Raw genomic sequence first — 27219 nt, 5'->3', positions numbered from 1 at the left:
GGATGTGAACGTCGCAGAGTCGATTCTGCAGGTTGCACGGGTCCTGTCGAACGGTTCTCATTCGATCCGGGATGATCGTCTTCAATTTCAATTACACGTGGACCATCAGCGTCCAGCAGATCGAATATATTCAGAGCCGTCGATTTACAGCGGAAGGGACGTCCCAGAGGACGCAGCGGCGGACTTAGATTTTGGTGAGGTGCACGAGAAACGCCTACGGCTTCGTTTGTGTCAACGACGCGAAGTCCAGCGCGCCGAGAGAGGCGGGCATCGGTCGCCGGGGCCGGCCGGTGGTCGTTGTTGTGGCGGAAGGTGCCCTGGAAGTGGTCGACCTGCGCGGGCAGGCGCAGGCCCAGGGACAGGTACAGGTCGGTGGCGCGGGGCTGGACGGCGTCGTACTCGCTGAAGCAGCGGCGGGCGGCCCGGGGGGGGCCGGGGCGCCTGCTACAAGGCGTGCGCCGGCGAGTACAGGTCGGGCTCCAGGCGGCGCACGCGCACGCGCTGCCGGTAGTGGTACTCCTTCAGGTAGGCGCGCAGCCGGGCCGGCAGCGGCAGTTTCTCCACACCTGTTCAGCGGACACGTTACGGTTTTTGTAATCACGTTTCTACTTTATTTCAGAATTTTTTTATTTTTTTAACTGCCTCCGTGGCCGAACGGTTACCATGCCGGCCTGGCACGCAGAGGTCCCAGGTTCGATTCCCGGGCCGGGAGAAATATTTGTATGACCTACATTTATTTCTATCGTGAGTTTGGGTGTAATTTGTGGTTGTCTATGTGTGTGTCCATGGCACCCGCGACACAGGGTTTCCCTAGTGCGGGGTTATGTTGAGTGTGTGCGTTATTATTATGTTATTATTATTAACGAAGTTAAAGCCATTTCAAAAATGACACACTACATGTGTTCTAATTAGTTCAGTTGATATAAAAAAATATATCTTTGGTATATGTAATGTCACCTATTGAATACAACGGTTTTTTTGTAAAATTTAAGAGGTAAGTTTGTGCTTTTTTAATATCGTGAAAATTTTTAGAAATCGTGTTTTCACACGGTGTATACCCTCACTTTTACTATATATTTTTTTGCAAGGTGATTGATTCAACAGTTTCACTGTTTGCGGAATCAACCAAAGCCATTTCAGGTTGTATAGACTTTAAAGACTATGACACCCGCTTGTCTAAAAAATGACTATACATTCCAGCCTTGAGGAGCCCCAAATTGCCGTACAAAGGGCCAACGTGGAGCAGGACACTGACCGTCATAGGTGGTGTGCGAGACGATGACGGCCCTGGCGAGCTGCTGCAGCGCGAAGGGCTGCGTGCGCGGCAGAGGCGCCGTCAGCATCGGCTCGAAGAACATCACGCACGCCGGGTCCTGGTCACATTACCGTAACATTACTATTTTATACTTAACTAACTATATGAGCTGTGTCAGTTAATATTTCTTAATAAATTCTGTATGCGAGTCAAAAGAGCTCGACGACAATTGACACAGTACCTTTTAGTACTCGATACGCCCGACTCAGTATAAAGTGCTCTATAATTATTTTCTAACAGTGCTCCAGTTCAATACTTTTTAATACTCGATAAATCCGACCAGTACCTTTTAGTACTCGATAAACCCGATTAAGTACTTTGTAGCGCTCGATAAGTGCCGATTCGATAGTTTTTAGTGCTCCATAAACCCCGACTCAGTACTTTAAGTACTCGATAAGTCCTGACTCAGTACCTTTTAATATTCGGTAAACCCGACCAGTTAAGTCGAGTACTAAAAGGTACTCTTTTAGTACTCGACTCGACAAGTTCCGACTCTACTGAGTTTTACTTTTTAGTACTCGATAAGCCCGACTCAGTATCTTTTAGTACTCGATAAGCTCCGATTCAGTACCTTGTAGTGCTCAATGAGCCCGGTGACTGTGGGCGCGGCGAAGACGGCAGGGTCATGGGAGTCGAACGAGAATCGATGCTGGTAGTGCTCGATGCGAGCGTGCAGCGACCGCCCGTACTTGCGGAACGACACCGAGAACAGGTGCTCTTCTTGGGCAGAATCACGGAGGAGGAACGTGCCTGGAATTGCAAAATAATTATCAGCTATTGCCCATACTGTCCCATGGTGAAATTACAGGCACATGGGACTTGTTAACTTATGTCTCAGGGTGACACTGCAACTGTTATGGACAGGCGTGTAGCTTACCATTCGTCCCGTCACTTGATATTATTAAAACAAAACCTATTCCTGACTTATACTTAAAAAGTTTATTTCTCGAATTGGTTCTACAGTCTAAAGTTACAAGCACTACACAAAATAAATTCTATTCTGTGTTAAAAAGAATAATAAATAATAATTAATTCACAAAAAACAGTGATAGACATTACGTTAATACGAGGAATAAACATAATATGGTTGTTCTTATCGAATTCTAAGGTGTTCGCGATTGTCTTGTCAGTGACTTTGACATTGACACGGTCGTCAACCGTGGCCATGGGACCTGAGAGCCCGAAACGTTGGTTTGTTTGAAAAAACAAATACACGCGATTTAAATCCGGAATAGTTTCATTTCCTATGGTTGTTCTTGAAAGTCGTCTTCACGAAATCACAAATTCATTTAAAGGGCAATGTATATCGACCGCTCCTACGTAAACTATCGTATGTCGAAATTGCCAAGTTTAAGGGGAGCGTTTTAAAGTTTTGAATTCACTGTAATGAGCATAACACGTGACTTTAGCATTTCACAGTTTTATTCGGGATAACACGTTACTTTAAAACTCATTCTCGAATAAAACTGAGAAATGCTAAATTTACGTGTTATGCACATTTCAGTGAATTCAGAACTTTAAAACGCTCCCTTGTAAACTTGGCAAGTTGGACATACGATACTTTACGTAGGAGGGATCGATATGCTTCTATCACAAGTTTTCAGCTGATATTCAAAATTTGCCATTTACGAGGTATAAAATTAAAGTGTCTGGGGATTAAGTATGTCGAAATTTCCACCTACCTTCTGGTTTGTTATCCAGAAGCCTTTCAGCCTCGTACCGGTCCATCTTGCCCCAATAATACGAGCATGCTGTAATCTCTTGAAGATCTGGAACTAGGCAGTGGATGTAGTCCACCTGTAAAACATTTTTATATTATTATTCTTTGAGTGCCTCTATTATGACCAGAGATCGAAATTAGGGTTTGCAATATTTGCCCACTTTTGGTATACGGATGATTCGAATAATATATTTTTTTTTTATCCAAATATATTAACAACATCGGTTTTCAAAAATAGACTACAAATCTTCTTGTTATTACAAAAATAAAAATAATCATTTGATATTGTACAATAATATGCAAATTATTTTAACATATAAAATATTAATGATATTGTAAAAAAAAATTTTTTTTTTATATTAGGGTCGTAACAGTCATTCATCGTAACAGTAAGTATAGGGCATGAACAATTTAATCATAAAAGAATTGGGAAAATATGAGAATGGCCGTGACTTAAATTCCACTTATGAAATTTTGCATCCCTGTTGTGTTACGATTTCGAATTATATCCGTACACAAAACAGTTTATTATATATAAATAACTCGATGAACGTATTCAATAAAATTTTAAAACACGCACAACAACGAAACTTAAACTAAATAAGGTATAAAAATACTGCTTATAGGCGGTTGTAGATCACGTTTAGCTCATTGCACATGAATTAATAACTAAAATTTGATTGTTTGTTATGATAAAGAGGGCAGAATACACTGGGTGAATAATACCACCCTTTGAAATCTCGTGTACGATATAAAAATAATAATAATTCTTTATTTAAACAGAAACGTTACATTTGATTGTAAGGCCCTGGCTTCTGAGCTAGGTTCAATGACCTGTGTTACGGAAATCTGCGTCTTCTCTTTTTAATAATTAGTTACACTTATTTATTTCTGGTAGTTTACATACCTACCATTACGTATTATATAGTAGTTTATATGACTGTTACATAATGAAAGGCATTAAAACACGAGTGTGGGTTTCATAAAAACATCACACGAGTGTTTTAATGCCTAATTATGTACAGTTACATACACTACTTTATCTTTACATATATTATAAGCTCTCTATGATGTGTTCAGGAACCGCATGTCACGACTGGCGAAATGGCGGCAAATAAAAAGTTTTCTCACCTATGTCATGCAGCCGTTTTTTTTTTATTCATAGACAAACTGGAGTCGGCCCCAACTATCGATTTCGACAAGTAACGTGTGAAATTTGTTAAAATAGTTTGCTATTCACAATTCATTTCGAATAAAACTTCACCTCGTCTGATATTAGAATTGAGGTCCAATTAAATTGGTTTTGTTTTTCAGAGATGTTCGAAATTTGGATGTAATAATAAAATCGAATTCGATGTTATTATGAAGCCATAATAACATTTTCATAGATAAGAAATTTGTTCTAACAAAACAGTTTCTCTTTATGCTGGTCGTAATGTGTGGTTTTTGAACACATCATAAAGGGTTTATGATACGTGTGTAGATAAAGTATTTATTTTTACTGAAGAAGCAATTCAATTTGATCATAATCAAGAGCCAGAAGGAAATGTGTAATTTTATATTTCGTCTCACGATATGAATGAGACAGATGCACTATTGATAAAGGGTGCAGTAGCAGTGATCATAGGATCTTTGCAATTTAAAGCTCTGAATGGCACTGGAATTGTTGTGGGTAGACGTACCGATTGCCACCAGGCAAAAAATAATAATCTCGACTGTTTTTATCAAGTAAGGCAGACGCACCTGCGTGTGTACTTTTCCGTGTGGCGGCATGGCCTGCGCAGGCGCCGCGGGCAGCGACGGCGCGCGCAACAGCAGTGCGCGCAGCTCTCCGCCGCATACCACCTGGAATATACCATAAATACACTTAGCTAATCACACTTAGTGTCTCGCACATTGAAAGCAACACTGTCACTAAACGAAAAATCGCTCTTGCGAAACAAGGATTTCTGGAAATAAGTTTAAATCTGAAAACTGAGATTTTCGTTCGGTAATGGTGTTGATTTCGACGTGGGATATAATCTCTTTTGCCACTCCACTTTCATTCATACGTCCACAGGCCTACCGTCTATCAGTCGGTCCCTGGGAGTCCGAAACAACATCCGTCCGAAACAATAAACAAACATTAATTGGGAATTTTTATTCCCTTTTTTTTACCACCCGGCAACTACTGGGATATTATCAGATCTTGTGCTATGAGAAATATGTATAAATGTTCTGTGTCTCACGAACTACACACTTCTAATATAAGTACATATTTAGTAATGTAAGTACATAGTTAATTAAGTATATATAAAATTAATAATTAGATTGCAATACCCTAACAGGGTCTATGTTCATACGGTATAACAATCTCCGTACTAATGATGAAATAAAGAAATAAATATTTGAAATTCCATTTGTCGCTAGTGACATCTGGTAACATAATGGGTTTTCTTTTCCCCATTTGTCGCCAGTGGGAATAAGCCGAAAAATCTTGTTTAAATTATCCCGTGTACAGCGCGACATAATTGTGACGTAAACTATCCCTCCTCCCGCAACGCGCAGCTACCTCAGGTACCGACTCGGTTAAGCGGCAGGCCAGTAGATAGCCAACAAAGTAGGTACCTGGAAGTGTGGATGCAATCGAATAGACCCATCATTCTGCTGAGTGAGCTCGTTGCGGCTGCCAGTGTGTGAAGCTTCGCCTTCAGCTCTGCAAAAGATCATAACTCATTTTTTAAATTATATGTAATGGCGGCACTGTACATGGCTACTTGTATTCGCTATTGACGTATTTCGAAAAATATTTGACGTACAGACAAACAAGCAAACGCTGACAAATATGACCGTCTACACACGGTGCCCAATAAGGAGTTTAAATAATGAATGTCTTTTTTATTTTTTTTTATAATGTGACGGGATGAACAAGTCGTGCGCCTGATGGTAAGCTACATGCCTGTCCATGACAGTTGCAGTGTCACTCGAGCTTAAAGCTCTTGTAAGATCTGAGGGGCACTGCCACTGCTCCAGTCACCCTAAGACATAAGTTGACAAGTTCCATGTGCCTGCAATTTCACCAGAACCCCTTATCCTTCAAAACCGGAACACAATAATGCTGACATTGCTGCTTGGCGGCAGAAATAGGAAAGGTGGCAGTACTTCCCAGGACGAATTCTTTCACAAAATGTACATCCTTACTGAATCTATCTCCACCAATCTACTAAAAAAGGCGAAAAGTAGACACATGTGAACGGTTTGTGACCTGGATTACAATTTGTCGACCGCATACTTTTTTTTAGTAAATAAGTGCGCATTTGACATCTATCCCACTTGATAGAATGCACACTTAAATAGTGCCTATTCAATCTCACCTTGAAAAGGCCCAAGTTATAGCGTTCGAGGAACAAGTCTGCAGGAAGGAAATTCTACTCCTTTGCCGTTAGCCATGTAAATCCACAACATAGGCGCGGAACCCCAGTCACGATGCTGGCATGGGGAAGGCGGCATGAAGAAGGCGAATTTAATCATGCAATTCCATAGCAAACTCTCCGTGATATATCAAGTTCTTCTTCTTAGTGTGCCGCTCTACGAAGGTTGGCGAAAGAGGGAACATGTGCCAAGGTGGAACCAGTCTCTGAAACCACGAGGTTTTTCTTCTGCCACAACTACGCTTTCATTGTATTTTTCCATGCATTATTATAGTTGAAGAATCCTGTATCTATTGCCCCTTATTACGAATGCCAAGCATACGTCTGTACAGCCACATATCAAAGGACTCCAGTTGTGAGGATAATGTTGGGTTCAGGGTCCAACATTCCATACCAAACAGCATGATACTTATTGACTAAAATAACGGATAATTCACGTATTTAAGTCGAATTTTTTATCGACACGTTTCAAACCAATTCGTGGTCCTTAATCGTGAGATTCCGCGTCGAAACTCGACGGAAATTGCGCGTTAAAGTCCTAGCAGCCCGATCACTCTGTACAGCTGCGGGTGCAGTCGGCGTTGGCGAGAAACTACCCTCGATTGCTTTGTTTTACGTAACAACGTCGCTTTCTAAAGTCTCGTCTACACTAACCACTGATGTAGTGCGTCGACTCCGAATAAGCAAGATTCTTATATATCGATCAGCCCTACGTAAAGTATCGTATGTCGAAGTTGCCAAGTTTGCAGGGGCGCCTTTTAAAGTTCTGAATTCACTGAAATAAGCACAACACGTGCTTTTAGTATTTGTCAGTTTTATTCGGCAAAGTCGTTACTCACATAGAGTATTATAAAATCCTAGATTTCGGTTAGATGATGTGTGATCATCTATTAAATGATCACTCTATGTGAGTAACGAGCTTTGCCGAATAAAACGGAGATCTTTAAAAGGCTCCCCTGTAAACTTGGCAATTTCGACTTACGATACTTTACGTAGGAGCGGTCGATATATCAAGTAGAAAACCGATAAACAAGCAACTTTTGCAGGCAAGTTGTTTGTGTAATTGGGGTGTACATTTATTAGTGATCTTTCAAAATTGAAAACTTATAGGCATTGAACTAAGAACACTCTCTTATAGGCCATATGAAGGCAGTTAAAATCTATGAAAAGTGAAGAATGTATAGTGGATTGTTACACTTACGGTCTTGCAGCTACTGATAGCACGTACACCTCAGCGGTCGGGTCGCCAATGTCCCTTGTTGAGTCGCCGTCTGTAAACGAACAATGACATATTTTTTTCTAGGAGACGTGAGTTCGAATCCGGCGAGATCGAAGGAATTTTTTCAAAGCGTTCGATCTTTGTATTATTAATTATATCAAACTAGTGGTAGTAATTTCATAAAAAATAATTGAATATCAATTCAATAAAAATTTAATTACAGTTAATAGGGACATCTCTACCCAGGGCTGGTAGCTGTAAAGTTACCTAATTGGGTGACGAAATATTTTCATAGATTTTTCATAGGTGGCGCTACGGCTAAAAATCGTTGAAAACCAAATACAAAAGATCCGACAAAAAACACAAAGAAGAATTCCTGAGGCCCACTAGTTCGTTCCGAAGTGTTCGTCTTTCTTCATCTTTATATTAATAATTATGACAGTTTAAAAGATCTCTGTCTAACAAGCGCAACACTATGTAACTTTACTTACCTGCTCTCAAAATCGGAGTAAGACCTATAATTAACAATTATTTATTGGTGAGAACTTTAAAAACTATAACTTAATAATTTAGTAAAAAAACTTCATCACACTTGCTTGATAGCATGAGTAATAAAACCCTCGGGCCTTTTTTGTTCCCATAACAGCCATGGTCGGTAAGGAGTTTTTTTTAATTTATAGCACGATATACTTACATAAGTCAGGTGCAGGTTGAAGCAAGGAGGTTAATTAAGTTCAAAATTAAAACATTCAAAAGTACATAGGAAATGAAACTATTTTTCCGGATTTAAATCGCGTATATTTGTTTTTTCAAACAAACCGACGTTTCGGGCCCTTTACAGGTCCCATGGTCACGGTTGACTGGCAGATACGCGATTTAAATCCGGAAAAATAGTTTCATTTCCTATGTGTAACAATCGCGAAAACCTAAGAACTCGATATTCAAAAGTACAGTAAAAAAAAAAAAACAAAACTCGAGATATTAAGTCCCTCAGCCTTCTTCCTTCTTCTTAATTTCTTATTTACCGTCTTTATTACACAATGTATTATTTCATCACACTTCTACGTAAATAATATGATTGTACGCAGTCTAACTTGACTATAATGCTTTATATAATAGTATCGGACCGTTTTTCTTCTTATTACACGACCATGGCTGTATGGATGGATGTTTTCAATTCTAATTAGAAAATAAGTTTCCACCAGCCCTCTACACTCAACAAGTTGAAATACCAAAAAGTGCCTAGTATCTCGACTCGCGCGAGAGATTAGGCGAATTCGACTCTGCTGGACAAGGTCTTAGTTAAAATTACCTGTATTCAAGACGAAAGCGTCAAGTTCCCTGCGCAGGTCTCGCGTCAAATCCCGAGTGCCTATAGTAAGCACTGTAGCCAATCTGTAATACAAAAAAAAGATACATTTATTTTTTTATTAGGCTGAAAACTCATGTTGGTGGGAGGTTTTAAAAGATCGGACAGATATTGTCTTTGGTTGGTTTTGTGAGAGAATAGCTCGGGCGAGCCATATTAGGTAAGATAAGTTGAATTGTATTTAAATTTTTAAATATGTCTAGTTGTTGTAATTTTATATTCAATTTTAATTAAATAATCGTTGTAATATTGCTGTTTAATTTCCTCGCAATCGATATGAAAAGCAGAGTGTATAACTCGTTCATAAAACCCATTTTACCCTCGACTTAAGTATCCACTCGAGCCGCAGGCGAGGATACTCGTCTTGGGTAAAATGGAGCGTTTTATGCACTTGTTGTACAATCTACTATTTTTTGTGCAATTACTCCACTAGTTTGTTATAATTAGTAATACATAGATCCAACACACAGAAAAAAAATTAACCGCTAAAATGTCGTTGAAAAAACGAAATACAAAGATACGACGCAAGCACATAGAAAAATTCGTGAGGTCCGCTGGTTCGTTCCGTGGCTTAGTTGGTATAGCGTCTGGCACGGTATGCTAGAAGACGTCGGTTCGAATCCGGCCGGATCGAAGGAATTTTTTCTGAGTGTTCGATCTTTGAATTAATAATTATAACAAATAAGTTGAATTATGTTGTAATTCTGTTACTCATCTTAACTGCCTCTGTAGCCGAACGGTTACCATACTTGACAGCCACGCAGAGGTCTCGGTTCGATTCGCGGGCCGAGAGAAATATTTGTAAGGCCTACATTTATTTCTCTCTCTCACCTGGGTGTAATTTGTGGTACGTGTGTCCATGGCACCCGCGATACAGGGTTTCCCTAGTGAGGGACTATGGGTGTGAACGCGTTATAATTATCTATTGTTGATTGATTATACTGATAAATACTGTGAAAGTGACTTTTACCATGGGGTCCCAACTCATACAAAATATTTTTAGTACAAAAAAATAATCATAGATGCCGCCATGGATAGCCTGTTGGATATTAAGTAAGCGAAATTGGCAATTTAAGCCGTAGTTACGTAATTACAAGTAAAAACTAAAATATTTCATGATAAAAATGAATATTTTCTCTCAATCAACACATTTTTTAAAAGAAAAATACACAACTAATAGACTTTAACACAGCTATTGTTTATCAAGTCAACGCCATCTATGGCCCATACGCGCCGTCAGCTCTATTGATTTAGCTAATGGATTGTCATTTAGCTAATGCATTGTCATTTTATTTTGACCTGGTCACGCTAGATGGCCCTGATATTAAAAAACATAATAAACTACCTTCGCGTTTTGTTCCTCTATTTTGAAACGTTTCTTCAGTTTATTTATTTCTTAATTTTGTTTTATTTATTTTTTATTTTAAAGTTGTTAAATTAAATATCTAACAATATGAATGGTTTTAGTACTTAAAAACGTTTTTGATTATTTAATGATTTATTATTTTAAAACGTTGATTTTTTTATTGAATTGAACAAAACGCGCAATCGGTTGTTTACTTGTTTGTTTGTTTTGGAAGCGAAATTTTGCGAATTGACACGGATATTTTAAATGCTATATTAATTAAATACGACTAGTGCTTGAAATCTGGACTCCGACGAATCTCCCATACACTACGACTTTGCTTTGAAATCTGGACTCTGACGAATCTACCATACACGACGACTTGGCTACGGAAAACTTTACTGATCTCGGTTGCAACATCATCTGGGTTTCGTTGATTTTCGATTTAAACAAAACAAAATGTCACCGGTCAAATGTTCGTATTTTATGTGCAATTACACATTCAAACAAAGATCCATGTTTCGGTTCCCAATAAGCGATCCAGCCCGTTTAAAAGTTTGGATAAATAATTGCGGTAAGTCTTTCTGTATCATGTACCAGCTAAATATGTAATTGAAAAAAGTGTTGAAAAGCAGGTTTCAATGTAGGTTTTCAGATTTATTTAATTTTATTATTTCATTATAATGAATTAATTTTTGTTTTAGGTAACATGACCATAATGAATTACAATGAAAATATACTCCGTAACAGATACCTCTGTAGTGAGCATTTCGACAAAAAATGTATCCAAAATGAAAGTGGACTAAGAAAGAGGCTGTCGAAATTTGCAATACCTTTGCACTATAAAGATGATGAATGTAGCAGCAGGTCACATTCACCAGTTCCATCAACATCAAAAGGTAAACCTTTTGGTTTCAGTACCAACACTGTATTACTTGAGTGAACATGATGATGATGAATTACTTGAGAAAAAAAATTCATAAAAAAGTTATATGTATTCTTATACATAAATAATTTGTATTCTACTTCACTTGAAACTTCAATAATAAATGATGTTACATGGGATGGAAATCATTCCATCATCAGCGCATAACTTGATGATCATCATCGCATCAGCGCATAACTTGAATTTTAGCAAAGCCTTCTTCTGCTGTTACTATCAAAAGTAAAATGAACATATTAATTTGATAATGAACCATTTTTAATATATTGTTTTTTTTAATATAAATATGTAAGTGCGTATTTGACCTCTATCTCACCTGATGGCAAGTGCATGCACACCTAAATAATGCCTATTCACTCTCGCCTTGAAAAGGCACAAGTTATAATGTTCAGGGTACAAGTTTCTGGGAAGGGTATTCCACTCCATAGCCATTCGCTATATAAATGTGGAATCGTAACGCTTTGTGTCAATCTTTGGAATATCCACAACATATGGGTGGAACCTAAGCCTATGTCTAGTCCCCCGTGATGGAAAAGGAAAAATTAAATTGTGCCATTCCATTGCACACTCTCCATGGTATCTGCTAAAGTTTTCATCTTCATAAAATTTTAACTTATATTAAAATTTATACTTTATTTAGGCATTGTTATTATTCCGAGACTAGTGGGTTAAGTTAGTGAGTAAATGTGTTTGATTTATTTTTTTGTTTTAGTGCAAACTTCGTCACCTCTGAAAGTAATGACTCCTAAAAAGTTATATAGCAACAAAATGGTAAAAGAAAGGCTTCAACCCAAGTCACCTAGTGAAACCACAGTAGATTTTAGTACACCTAGAAGAAGAAAAAGGACTTCAGTTGATAATGATACACCAAGGTGTAAAAAATTAAAAATTAGTGTAAAAAATTCAAGTAAATTATTAAAAAAACAAAAAAATAAATATAATAGGCTAAAAAAGAATTTACTGAAAAAAAATTGTGTCAACTTAAAACACATAAATTTAAAGGAGATTTGGCGAAAGTGTTTACATGCATGCAATTTAAAAATAAAAGTAGACAATGGAATGAAGATGAAAAAAATTTTTGCTTATCTTTATATTATAAGTCTCCAGCTACATATAAATATCTTTTAAAAGGAGGCCTGGTCCTAGCTGCTCCCACTATAATCCAAAATTGGCTCCAAGCTACAGATTGTCTGGCAGGTATTAATGAAGATGTTTTTCGTAATATTCAAATGAAATTTGCTGATCAACCAATTAAAGAAAAAGCCTGTGCTGTATGTTTTGATGAAATGAGTATCAAGACTGATTTGGAATATACAAAAAAATATGATTTGATTGAAGGATTTGAAAATTTTGGTGGTGGTGAGCATTCCTCCAAGGAAGCTAAGTATGCACTGGTGTTTGTTGCCAGAGGGATTTACATTAATTGGAAAATCCCTCTGGTATATTTCTTATCAAATCAGAATGTCATTGCTGAAAAGTTAATAATAATTATTAAATCCATAATTAATAAGTTATTTGTGATTGGATTATTGCCAAAAGTAATTATATGTGATCAAGCAACAACCAATGTCAAGGCAATCAAATCCTTGGGGGCAACAAAAGATGATCTTTTTTTTTTTATTGAGAATCGCAAAATATTTTCGATCTATGATGTTCCTCATTTGATTAAAAATATAAGAAACAATTTACTTGATAATAATTACGATTTAAATGGCAATGAAATTTCGTTTGATGACATAATCAAGGTTTATAATATTGATAAAAGTAATAAAAGTAGTACACTTGAAGCCAAACAGTTTCCAAAAAATGAAAGTTAAGTTAGCCACACAAGTATTTAGTCGATCAGTAGCGGCCGCGATGGAGACGGCGATAGCCAGTGGAGAGCTGAAGAGTGACACCGTAAAGAATACAGTTGATTTTGTGAGAAATGTGAATGATTTGTTTGATTCATTAAATTCAAAATGTAAATTTGATAGAAATCCATTTAAATGCGCAATCACTGAAAACAAAGATTCTTTAGTTCATAAAACGTTAAGTAAAGGAAACGAAATGTTCAATCAATTGAAAAAAGTTACGATTTCCAAAAAAAAGGAGAAAAAATTGACGATTCCTCCCTGTTTTGAAGGCATACAGCAATCAATTAACGCTGTACTTCACTGTTTACTGAGGAATTTTCACAAGGCACTGAAGTCAAATTTCTTATGACAAATCGATTAAATCAAGATGTAATTGAAAATTTGTTTGGAATTTATAGAATGCGAGGTGGTTGTAACAGGAATCCAACATCAAAAAATTTAAGGTCCATGTTCCGATCAAATTTACTAAATAATTTAATCAAATTAGATAATACAAATTGTGAAATTGATCAAAGTCACTTTTTAAACACAGCTGAAGCTCAACAGCAAAATACACAACCTGAAATGTCATCATCGTCGACATTGACACACCCAATTGCTGGTCCATCATGTGCAGTCGCCTTGCCCGTTATTTCCTCCCCACCGGTTCAATCGTACACATCTCAAGGTAATCTAACCGTTATACCCCAAGAAATAACACTGGAAACTTGTTCTGTTGTGTATTTTGCTGGCTGGCTAGGCAAAGTGACAATAGATAAATTTGATTGCTCAATGTGTAAAGGAATTTTGATTAATAATGAAGTTGATTTGGCTGATAAGAAGCAATTGTTGTTGATTAATAAAACATATTCAAATTTGACAACACCAACACTTAAAGCCCCAACTGATTTTTTGTACTGCTTAGCAAATGAAATGCTTGATTTATTTAATAACAGCATCAATATGATCCACAAAACTGATTTGGTGGCAAATTTAATGAAAAGTGCTAAGTGCATTATAAACCTCCCAGATGATTACCATGATTACACTCATATTGATTTTTTAATAAACAAATTATTTGTAGTTAAAATTCACGATTATTGTAAATCAAGAAATAAATCATTTCAAGGACGAGCCAAATTAAGAATTCTCCAACATAAATAAGGAATTCAATGATGAATTGTTGAGCCCCGCATTCGGGAACATTTAAAAAAAGGTTTCGCTTATTGATTGTCAACTTGCTGCACTCGGCGATGGTCCTCGAGCCAGTGCGGTGACCAGGCTCTTGAGGTGTGGCATATTATATCTGCATTAGCTAAGCAATGGGGTCCACATATCAATAAATTATCGAAACGGCTTAGCTCTGCAGTGTACGCGATTAAAAAAATACGAAAACTGTCAGACGCCAAAACAGCTAGATTGGTTGAATTCATCTACTTTCACAGTTTAATGACATACCGCATTTTGCTTTGGGGTAATGCTGCCGACATTGACTTACGCCGATATTAATAGAACAGTATTTTTTTTATTCAAAATAGTGACAGACAACATTAACACGAGAAATAAAAATAAACTAGCTATTCTTGACAATTTTCTTTACAAAGTCATAAATTCATTTAAGGGGCAATGTATAAGCTTCAAAGGTTACTTTATTGTACAGCGTCTGCGTACTTGGATGACAAGAACCCGTGGTAGTGACCCGTTAAGCTCTTGCTGGTAGTCTCAATCTAAGATGTTTGAAATAAATATTGTAAATGTTAAAAGTATTCAAATGTATATTAAAAGAGTAGAGTAGAGTTTCTTGCTCATTCTTCTCGGGGGACTCTGCCTTACGAATGAGCAGTAGACTTTAATCAGTACGACGATTTCAAGCGTAATTTGCTTACTTATGAAATAAAGATGATTTGAATTTGTAATGAGAGTGATAATAAAACCGTTGCGCAGTGAACATGTTTTCTTTCAATAAGTCCACAATTCCCACATTTCTCATGGCGATCCAGGAGTATGCACTAATCTTTGTCCAGAGACCTGCCATTTTATGTTTTGACCTCTGGTCTCTTAGCAACTATTCGAAATCAGAGGTAAAAAAATGTTGGCGTCGCAAGCTTATCATACATATCCAGTACCTTGCCATCTGATTACGAAGTTGTTACGAGTCCAGGGGTAAATTGTAATTGTTTGATCACGCTATAGTCACAGACGTAAATTTGAAAATACCGAGACTGGCAGAAGTGCCATGTGATGTCGAGAGTCATTGATAATACCACAGATTTCTTACTGAACTACAGAGTTCACATTATGAGAGTGTGAGCGTGCTACAGTTCACTCTAATGTTTTAAAAAGTTAACTAAATAATACAATTGGTACGTACTAAAACATATGAAATTTCTGTTATATAATATATGCCCTAAAATATTATCTTCTTCCTAACTTTAATTTACTGAGATATTTGACTTCAAGAACAAGGGTAAAATATTGTGTCACACACCGCCACCGTCTAGGTAGGTAGTGTACCCAACTGATATCTTTTACATACATTATTTAATAAAAAGCAATAGTTTAGTAAAAACCAGTAACGTGGTTTTATTTCCGTACACAATATGTGACAGAACTTAGTATGTGGTTTTACGTAAGTATGTATCTACGTAAATTTTAAAGACGCAACAGGCCTAAGTTTAAATCTATTCATCGAATCAATCTAGCTAGTGATAAATGAAAACGCCATCTAGTTACTATGCAGGGTAATAAGCTTTCTACCTCCTACTTTGACGTCGCGTTATAGTCGCCATCTAGTGTACCTTAAACGAATCAAAATAGCTAGCGGAAGCTAAAAACTTAGCATGGACTCATTTTCTTGTATGGGACTGTGTATCTGTATATTCTGTAATCTGTGCTTTTACTCTACGTGGTAGGCTAATGACGTGATCTAACGCCTCTCAAGTAGAAGTCGTGGGTTCGAGTGCGGGCTTAAACCTCTGAGCTACGCTTACTCATCACTTCTAAAGTGTTTATTGTTCTGTAGGTGCGCTGGTGCCAACACGTATTGGAAGCCAAGACCCACTTCGGGTCGCTGAGCAAGTCAAAATCAAACAATCATTTATTCCATAGGTAAAATTTTTAACGTAATTTTTTTAAGCTAATGCTCGTTATCTACGCCGACCTCCCTGAGAAGAACGAGCAAGAAACTCTAGGGATTGCTCAAACTTAAATGCTATGGAATACTCTTTGAATCATAATTGTGTGGAATCAAGACTCGTGTTCTCTTTCCATACATCTTTAACTAACACGTATTCTATAATTTTGTAATAATATCACTTTTCAATTAAAATTCCGGAACCTTATTGTAAAAACGTACACAGTTCCCCAAAAAAGTCGTTTGCCTTAAACGAAATTCTGGTACCATGAGTTTGGACTTAAGTTCTAAGGTTCATATTATGGGATCATCTTGTTTGTTAATAAAATTAAGTATATTTTTACGAGCATATAAAATATTTCGAGAGAGTTACACAGATAGCCATGGAGCGTGTCATGCTCGGTATCAAGCTTATAGACCGTGTTCCCAATGTCCAGATCCGAAGTCGAACTAAGGTAAAGGACGTGGGGAACCGCATCACGAAGCTAAAGTGGAGCTGGGCAGGGCACTTGATACGGAGACATGATGACAGATGGAGTAAGGCGATAACTGAGTGGCGTCCAAGGACTGGATACAGGCGTCCAGCGGCGAGTCAGGCGGATGACATCGCAGGAATTGGGGGGAGAACCTGGATGAGATTGGCACGGGATCGTGGGGAGTGGCACAGAAACTTGGTGGCCTATACCCAGCAGTGGGTGAAGTCAGGCTGTATATAATGATGATGATAAAATATTTCAGTAAACGTACTGTGATGCCAGTTATGATACCAGTCTCAGCTAGCGGAGTAAGTAAGTATAAAGGTCGTTACCCACCTGTCATCAGACACGCGTCTGTACCCGGTGCACACGCAAGTGGGTCTGCGCCAGCGCCACTCGCGGCGTCGCCACTCGAACATGCCCACACCGCGACTCCGGGACGCTGTGCAGTTACATTCGCCGTGGCCTCTGGTAAAAATGAATAGTAGATTGTACAACAAGTGCATTAAACGCGCCATTGTAGGGCTAATGCTAACCGTAATGATCTCGGTGATAAACGACCCGGTCCAATCGGGTCCAATATCACTTTCAAATACGCTTGTACCTGCTCGGTCTTTAGAGGGAGCGATCCCAATTAGTTCATTCGGATAAAATAACTAATTCAGTCTTTTAGTTCCTTAGTTCAGTGGGATCTGGGAATTGGAAGGGAACAGGAACCGTTTCGGCCTTTCAAGGATACGGAATGAAATTATCCGATATGAAATTATTGTTTTCCCTCTTTGCTATTTTATTAATATTTTGATGGTACGAGTTGGCAAAGGTTCAATCGTGTATCTCACTCGAACTTGTACTAAAGGTCATGATAGTCCATTAATTGTCTCGTTCACTCCATTTCGCCTCGCGTCTATGGCCCCGTAAACAGATCCTATTCCGACTGAACTAAAAAGACCGTGCACAAGGAACTAGTTTCTTTCTTTTAATTACTTCCCTGGCGGAACTTTTCTAGGAGCTGCACTATTATTTTTACATGAGAATACTAATTGCACTGTTTCTCATTGCCTCTAAAATCTTAGTTAATCAATAAATAATAAAGGGCCTATAATTCCCAGAACATGAAATACAAACCTGTCGGTAATGGTTGTGACGTATCTGTGCACGGAAGTGGGCGCATCGTCGAGCCGCCGCCGATCCCAGCCGCCGCAGCCGCAGCTGCTGCCTGCTGAACAAGATATCATTGTTATTACGATTTATTGTGAAATAACTCTACCGTTTTAACATGATTAAAATTAGTATTTTATTAATCGTAAATTTTAGTTATTTTGAACTTTTACTTTTGACTAAATTATTAATATTTTATATTATGTATTTTGAATATTTAGACATCTCGATTTCGAAAATTTTAATGTACACCTCATATCAAAATCAAAATTATCTTTATTTCGTAGCTAAGCAAATTACACTTGAAATCGTAACATTTACACAATTTTTAAAACCATACCATCTTATCGTTTATATAATTCCTAACAGAATAATATCCTCTCCTTAGTACAGTTGGCTTTACATGATTTTTGAGCTTATCAAAGGAGAAGTCCAAAACAGCTTTTGTAATCTTATTATAATACTGAATTCCTTGCCCCACAAAAGAACCGAGAACCCTCTGAAGTCTTAACTTCGGTAAAACGAGCTTACATTTATGTCTAGTATTAAAATTATGTATGTCACTCCGTTTATTATTAATTATACAATACATTATTAAAACGCACAAAAAGTGATTTTTATTATCTCCAGTGTCAAGTCCTGTGTAGTGGCGAATTTAAGGATATTTCAATAAAACTTAGCAAATAGATTTAATAACACGTATTTTCGAGGTCGTTTTTTTTAGTACTCTGTACTGAGATTATCTTTGTCACTAACATAGCTTTTTAAGATAGTTTGTAAGATACTAACACTATTGGACTATACCATGTCGTTGTCTGAATAAATAATTATATTATTATTATTTGACTTCAACATTTAACAACTATTATTCTTACGCAGTTACTATTTCGATTAATGCTATGTGAATTTACATGTTTATAATTCAATCATACAAAAAGTACGTATTTTACGTACTTTGTACGGTATTTTTCGGCATTCTGCGCCACTAATGGCATCTACTAAGAGATTTTAAAACCTTCTTCGCTGCCGTCTAAAATCTCTTTCTAGATGTCACTAGTGGCGCAGAATGCCCGAAAAATTTTTAGGTTTTCGCATTTTCGCAATTGTTACACACAGGAAATGTAAAACCATGACCATGGGACCTGTAACGGGCCCGAAACGTTGGTTTGTTTAAAAAAAATCAAATACACCCAATTTAAATCCGGAAAAATAGTTTCATTTCCTAGTGTAGTTATTTGTAACTGCCTCCGTGGTCGAACGGTTACTATGCCGAATGCCACGCAGAGGTCCCAGGTTCGAGTCCGGGAGAAATATTTGTTGGCCTACATTTATTTCTCTCGTGAGTTTGGGTGTCATTTGTGGTTATCTATCTGTGTGTCCATGGCACCCGTGACACAGGGTTTTCCTAGTGCGGGGCTATGTAGAGTGTATGCGTTATTATTTTACAAAAAAAATTATACAATACATTTGAACAAAAAGCGACATCTACGTCAGTCTGAGGCACCTGTACAGGTGTTGGCTACGGTGAAGACGGTTCTAAAATCTGTCACTAGCGTCGCAGAATGCCCGAAAATCCTGTAAAAACATCTTAAAAAAAACACATAAGAAAATTTCGATAACTTTACCCATAGCTCACATATAATGTAAAGTTGTAACTTACATTTTTTGGAATTCTGTTGACCCATGGTGATGTGATTGGTCAACTATGGAAGGTTCGGCCGGCGAACCACCATCTGTAACAAAATACAAGTCACTTTTATGTTCACCCGTAGATTCGCACATTGTGATGGGGAAGTCAAAACTACTTTTGAAGGCGTTTTGTCAGAAATCAGAAACATTTATTGTATGATTTGGTAAAGTATACAGGTGTTACTTACAAGCGATTAAATCCACAATTCTTACCCAAGTCAGGCGTCTTAAAAATACAATTCAATTAAAATTTATTACAACTTGAATGTCAAAAATTAAAATTATAATTAAGTTAATTACACAATTGTCAAATATTTGATGTCTTTATACAAAAATCCTCAAGGTTGTAAAAAAACTTTATCAATTAAATTTTTATTGAATTGATATTCAATTCTTTTTTGTGAAATTATTCCACTAGTTTGTTATAATTATTAATACAAAGATAGAACACTTAGAAAAAATTCCTTCGATCCGGTCGGATTCGAACCGACGTCTTCTTGCATACCGTGCCAGACGCTATACCAACTAAGCCACGGAACAAACCAACGGACCTCACGAATTTTTCTATGTGCTTGCGTCGTGTCTTTGTATTTGGTTTTTCAACGACTTTTTAGTCGTAGCGCCATCTATGCGAAATCTATGAAAGATTTATTACCAAAATATACAACTATTTTTAAAGTGTAAAACACACTGAAGCGGATGGGGTCGGGCGCTACCCGGGTCGGGAGCGCGGCAGTTGTAATTCCTTGTATTTATATGGACGACAACATACTACGTGCAGGCCCATAATTATTTCATTGAAAAAAAAAAAAACTGACTTCAAAAGCTTGCTTATTGGCTTTATTCGTTTTCCATGGGATCCCCTCATCAGATTCTGATTTCTTGCTGACAACGTATAAATTCTTTACACATTTTGTATTTTGTTTTCAGAAGTCATGGTGACAGTGATGTGTTGATTGCATGTATTGTGTCAAGTGAAAAATGCTTTTATTTGCGGAAAATAATTAGTAATTTGTGACAGCCGAAACGAATCCAGAACAGCATCAGGGCCACCTCGACAGTATACCCTTTCTAACAAAAAAAGAATTTTTAATACAGTTGCTCAAAACGTGGTATTTTTCGCACTACAAATCGTGCGGAAAGTTGGATTTCTCGCATTAGTGCTTTTTACTTTTCCAGTTTTTTTTAAATTTACTGTTGTTTTAAGTCTTAAACATAGAACTAAAGAGATTGTATATTTATTTCATATTTATGTGCTTTGTGACGTAAGTCATTCGTCATTACTATACTATATCTATGGAGAGACCGCATTTTTACACCTATGAAGTAAATGCTCCTTAGTAGCGATTATGTAGAAAATAAAGTAATATAAAATAGTAATTTTAATGTGGCTGAATACTGGCAACAGTTGCCATATTGAAAAAAGTCGGCCAAAAAAAGTACTAATTTTTTTCATCGCCTTTTTCACTAACTTTTTTAAATACTGTTTTATTTTACTTTCAATGTAGGTTTTTCGCAAATGTTATAAAAAACGTTGTTTGATACACATGCGGATTTGTCATTTTCACTTGTCTCGAGACTCGTGAATAATGACTAACTTTCCGCACTTGTATCAAAAATAACTATTTCAAAATTGATGCACTATTGATGGAGAAATTGGTGACACACGAATATGCCTATAAAATTTGAAGATTTCCTTCGATTTTCATGGGATCCCCTCATCAGATTCTAACTTGGTGATAATGGGACCATCACGAGAGTGCACCCTTTCAAACAAAAAAAAGAATATTCTAAATCAATTAGCAATTGACGGAGATATCTGAAAACACACATACAGCTGAACATACAACCTCCTCCTTTTTTTTTGCTTATACTAGGGTAGTGTTGTTCTGAAGATCGGGTTTTGCGCCCGCTCGCACACACGGATTTACAACCCCGTCCTCTAGACCCGAAACGCGCCCGATTCGCACCCGTTCCCTGTGTGTTTCACAAATTAATTAACAAGTTTAAAAACCCCAATTCATGTCTAATTCTGTGTTACTTATCTAGTTCATTTTGTCAAATGTTTTCAATTGACGCCAATTAACAAACATCGTTAGCGTGGTCGAACTTTATGCCCGTTTGGAATACACAAGCTCCTGTTGTTTGTGTGGAACAAGTCTCCATGCTTTGAGAGTAAGACCCCAGCTTTGGGTACCCAAACCTCTCCTTAGAGATCCGTGTCTTGCAGTAAGACATATCGATACCTTACAGGTAGCATAAAAGATCTGTAGTAGCAGTAGAGCTTGTGAAAGAGTTTGTCCAGGAAAATACTGCCACCTTACCAATTTCTGTCGCCAAGCAGTAATGTTAGCATTACTGTGTTCCGGTTTTGAAGTGTAAGGGTGCTGGTCAAATTACACAGAACTTGTTAACTTATGTCTCAAGCTGGATTTAAATACTAAAAGTTAAAAGAGATTAGCATTTTTACACTGACGTCACAGTACATTTACGAAATTGTTATTTTGTGTTACGAAAAACATTGACTTACAATTATATGGACGTCTTGTCCGCACTAAAACGTGTCCGAACTTATAGGGCGTTAAAATCGTATACAGAGCGTCATTTACGCTTTAGTCTTCGTTTGTTCGACTGACAGCGAAGCAAGCAAAATTAGACAGTACTGCGATGACATTACAATTTAAATTCAACGTTTTAGCTTTTTCATATTCCTTTACATGTCACTGCGTTTAAATAGGTTGACTTGGGACATTTTTTTCGTGGTTTTTGTATTAGACCCGTCGTCCATTTATTTGTAAGTCAATGACGAAAAACGTTAATTTTGTCTCAAATACGTTTAATTTACTTCAATAATCAGGGGCCATTTACACTACCATACCATAGATTTTTTAAATACACGTTTTAAACCACGTAAAGAGTACATTTTGAATATCAACTGGAAACTTATTATAATCTAGAAGCGTATACGCCTTTGTAACCTATGTGTACAAAGACATGAATTTGACAATGACACTTGTGTTATATGACTCATCACAATTGTCCTTAAAGAGACCAATGCAATTGCATTACATCTACAAGTATTTTGTAGTTTTTCATATAATATCAAATGACTGGGCAAACAAGTTGTGAGCGTGAAGGTAAGTGACATGCCTGTCCATGACAGTTGCAGTGCCGCGCAGATCTTTAAATCACAAAGATAATACAGGTCACTGTCAATGCGCCCAGACATAAGTTGACCAGTCCCATGTCCCTGTAATTTCACCTGTACTCTTATCCTTCAAAATAGGAACGTGGTTAAAGCTCATATTACTGCTTGGCAACAAAAATAAGCAAGATGACTAGTTGCCACATTGGAATTGCAAGCAACTGCAGAGAACATTCAAACACTACCACCACCCAGTAGTATTCGAAGAATGGATATCATCAAAAGACGAGCCTGCTCTGTACTAAAACAAACATAGATGACTTTAACAGGAAGTCAGTTCTGCAATAGTTTACCCCTTACAGCACAGGATGATACGATCGTGCGTTCAAGTTTGAAAAAATTTAGGGATAAAGTAATCAAGTTTACTGTTTCGGTCAACACCGATTGTTTGAGATCGATCAATATTAGCTGTTAATGTGTTCTAGGGTTACACACCTGTGCCAAGTGTGACCGTGTACGTGACGGACGGGAGGTCGAAAAGCAAGTTTTTTTAAATTTCATCATTTCATGTTTTCTGACCTATATATTATATAATTTACATACAAAGAATAATTAAACAGTGAAATTCATTGTTTGAAATTGTGGTTTGTATTCAGTCATAAAGTCATAAAACACGATCGTGCTTGTCAGGATGGAAATGACTAGATTAGTTTTATTTTTACTTAATTTTCTTTTTGGATTCAAGACATTAACATGCGATTTGGTTACTCAAATCATCGGAAACGTTGACTAATCGGAGTTAGGTGAATATGACCTTGAACATTGTGAACAGGAGATAGAAAGTGATAGTGATTCTTCATTGTCACGTTCTAGTTTCTCTATCAGCTCAGAAGAAATCGAACCTAAACCTGGATTGCTCTAGTCGTCGTGGTAGTCATCGCAGTTGTGGTAGGAGGTCGACATTCGCAGTTGTGGTAGGAGGTCGACATTCGCAGCCGTATATCTAATAAAGTCGTATTTGTAACCAGAAAGTCAATCAGTGGATACTCTCACCAGCCCAGACCAGCCCCATATTTTTCTACGTTAGTTTTGATTATAGTGACCTTCCCTACCGACAAGGGCACTATAACCTGTGGAATGGAAAAGAACATTATAAGTTCAGGTTCTGACCCCAGATCAGCCTGTACAGGGTTGTCACAGACCTCTGTCACTTGACTTCATCCGGTTGTTCGAGAGGCTAGTGCCTCGGGTGAGCCGCCACGGGTGCACATACAATATTTTCCAGATATTTCCTCCCTATTTTCCAGATAGGTAACGGAGCTGTAGGCACGCTCACTTCCCGACGCTGAAAAACGACGTCTCTCCAGTTTATAATAACCTAAGAGACTGAAGGGACCGGAGGGCATCCAGCTTATCCTCTGCTAGCTGACCACAATCCCCAGCGAATCGATACCCAAGTCCGGGGCCACCAGTGACGCCGCAAAGGCGTATCACTAGCAGAGGAACCAGCCCAGACCCGTCGTTTTTCAGAGGGTTCCGAATTCTCCACAGTCACTTCTATCATCCAGTCTTGGTCGATCTTCTAACAGTCCCCGTTCAAGTAACTCTGATGCTCACCAAAGTCGTGGTCAATCATCATCTATTCGAAGCCATACTTCTGTTCGGGAACGGTCACGATCAGAAAGGCGAAGTCGTTCGGCTGACGCACCGTCACCACATAGATCAAGGAAGTGGAGGCAAATGTCATATGATGGTAGGGATCAATTGTGGTCTCTCATCTCGGCCTACAACTGGAACTTGCCGCCCACCCTCTGATTATTTTCGTGAGTATTTTGACGAAGAATCGACGAAAAAGATCTCGATTAGTTAGTATTTTGCGTTAATTAATAATAAAATCATATTTTGTTATATTTAATGTGAAACATGTGAAACTGTGAAAAAATGAAAATGAAAATGTGAAACTTCTAGTTTCATTAATATAGTTGATTTTGTTGCTTTACAAGTCGCCTTTAATTAAAAATTTTTATTAAGTCATAACAAAAAACCACTAACGCTTTGGTAAGGTTAATGACGGGTTGCCATGATTGTGCGGGGGGGTTTTTGCAAGGGTTTTGGAAGAGGAGATATTTTTTGTATTTTTTTGTTTTTACTAACGGCATAAATGCTTAAAAAAATGCAACATCAAATCTTATCACATAAAATAATTTTGTCATGCTGAAAGGGTTATACCAATTAAAACCAAAGATTATGTTGACTCACCTACAGAAATAACCATGATGTAAACAATGAAAATTACTTAAGAATTTTTTCACACAAAAAAGAACACACACACAAATTTATTTGCAATTACTATTTCGACCCCTCCTACATAAAGCATTGTATGTCAAAATTGCCAAGTCTACAGGGGAGCGCTTTAAATAAGCATAACACGTAACTTTAGCATTTCTAAGTTTTAATCAACCAAACTTGTTACACACATAATGATCATCTAACCGATATATAGGATTTTATAATACTCTGTGTAACAAGCTTTGCCGAATAAAACTGAGAGATGCTAAAGTCACATGTTATGCTCTTTTCAGTGAATTCAGAACTTGAAGGCGCTCGGCAATTTCGACATTGATACTTTATGTAGGAGGGGTCGATTTATTCTAGTCAAAAAGAAGGGAGTTATATGTCCTTAACATCATAGCTCAAAATGAATGGCATAATAGCACTAGAGGTCGTTGTGAAAGAGTTCATCCAGGGAAGTACTGCCAAATAACCAGTTTCTACTGTCAAGCAGTAATGTAACAATATTGCGCAATGGTTTTGATGGGTAAGGTGGCATTGCAACCAGGCGTGCAACTTGTTTGTCCTGTCACTAAACTAACGTATCATAAAAAAATGTGTATTCTTTGAATTAACACAAGCCTCGGAAAACAAGTGATATACAAACTGGGTCAGCACGGCAGACTGTGACCAAAACCAAGGGATGATGATGGTGTGATGAAAACCTTGCTCACTGCTGCCACACACTCAGCAGATTGGTTAGACGCTGAAGGTGACAATTTTCTTAACAGTGAAGTGATGAAGAAAGCATACACCAAACTATTGGTTAGGAATGGCAAAAGAACAAAGAATAGTACAATATCTAGCCTATAACATTCCACTACCATCCATGGATTACCCAAAAGCTATAATATATTCTTATATATATAATATTCTTGCCATTTAGCTACAGGTGCCTGCACCTGCCAACCTATCAAAGGTACATAGTGAAGAAAAACTGGGACATGTTGCAACAAGTTTCTGGATAAATTTGGTAAAAATAATAATAAATGGTGACCTCAGCAGAAAGTTGATTGAAAATAATAACAAATACAGTCTCTACTATAAACAATACTTACTAGTTAGAGGGGCAAACGTGAGTAATACTCGCTAAATAATATAAATAAAAATCTATACAAAGCGGCCATCTTGAATTGTGCATTTTGCACTGCAATAAAGTGCAATCTTTAAATAAACTTAAAATACTCACGTCTGTCGAAGTTAAATACGGTTTCTTCGTTTCCAACGTCGTTTTCGAGATAAAATTAAACACGGGAAATAAAAAATAACAAAAATTCAGGTCGAGAACAGAGAGCACTTTATATTTGTCCAAAAGATCGCCTTAAACCATTGTTTGATCACTGTATTGTGATGATATAATTAATTTTTATTATACTGCACTGCACTATTTACACAATTTACAGCAAATATTTACAGTTTTTTCAATAAATTTGCACGCAATAAAAATACGCACTTCCTCTTTCTTCTGACATTTTTGTTTCGTAACATTCCGCTCTACGGAATCAAATGCCAAAACGTGACTAGAGAAACCTGAATTTGAAATGCTGAGTATCTCTTTTTATTGTAAAAATGAAGCATGATTTCGGAAATAAATGAAGAAAGGTTGCCACAACAATTTGATAATTTTAATTCAAAATTTGATGTTAATATCATCAGTAATATTTTAACGGTCCGATGTAATTGCTGCATAAAACGAAATGTAAAAATAAGAACATGACTTTTATCGAAGATGAGGCAATGATATTATTCACTTACTGCCTCCATAGACAACGTATGTAGCAAGAATGTATATAGTAACACTGACTAAAAAAATGTTGTCAATTTGTGTAGAATTCCCCAACTTGCGAGGATTATAACATTTCATAATTTTGTTTAATCTATCGATTGCAATGCATCGCTAGTTTAATGGTTACTGATAAAGACGCCATGATGAACGATATCAAATTTTTTGTCAATATTGTACATCGCTCGCTTATAATGAATTTTTTTATGAAGATACACAAAAGCAGTTATTGCTAAATAAAGTTGAGCTATTGGTAGTTCCACACCCCAACTTCTCACCCGTCAACTTTAAATATTAAATAAAATTTAGGTCTAAACTTAATTTACTCATTGACGATTATTTTTAATC

General features: G+C 37.2%; 1 protein-coding gene across 3 annotated transcripts; it reads right to left on the bottom strand.

Annotated features, from left to right (window-relative positions):
• Positions 1–409: 409 nt before the first annotated feature.
• On the bottom strand, positions 410–26509 carry LOC113238629 (suppressor of cytokine signaling 7-like). Of its 3 annotated transcripts, none has more exons than XM_026475460.1 (12): positions 26278–26396; positions 19584–19656; positions 17891–17984; positions 17102–17233; positions 8977–9059; positions 7647–7716; positions 5643–5730; positions 4779–4880; positions 2998–3112; positions 1887–2065; positions 1256–1373; positions 410–566 (listed from the first exon to the last, which is right to left on the bottom strand). In XM_026475460.1, exons 2-12 carry the CDS (start codon positions 19606–19608, stop codon positions 445–447), a joined length of 1128 nt encoding a protein of 375 aa, XP_026331245.1. In that variant the 5' UTR covers positions 19609–19656; positions 26278–26396; the 3' UTR covers positions 410–444. The 3 variants fall into 3 exon arrangements, with proteins under 3 accessions (XP_026331245.1, XP_026331253.1, XP_026331260.1); XM_026475468.1 differs by having other exon boundaries at positions 17891–17981; XM_026475475.1 differs by lacking the exons at positions 410–566; positions 1256–1373 and adding an exon at positions 1730–1764 and having other exon boundaries at positions 1807–2065; positions 26278–26509.
• Positions 26510–27219: the final 710 nt, after the last annotated feature.

This window comes from Hyposmocoma kahamanoa, unplaced genomic scaffold, assembly GCF_003589595.1.
Source record: "Hyposmocoma kahamanoa isolate Upper Pololo Valley unplaced genomic scaffold, ASM358959v1 103661, whole genome shotgun sequence".
NCBI classification, from domain to species: Eukaryota; Metazoa; Arthropoda; class Insecta; order Lepidoptera; family Cosmopterigidae; genus Hyposmocoma; species Hyposmocoma kahamanoa.
The sequence above is the reverse complement of the archived record's forward strand: the minus strand, read 5'-3'. Positions and strand labels throughout refer to the sequence as shown.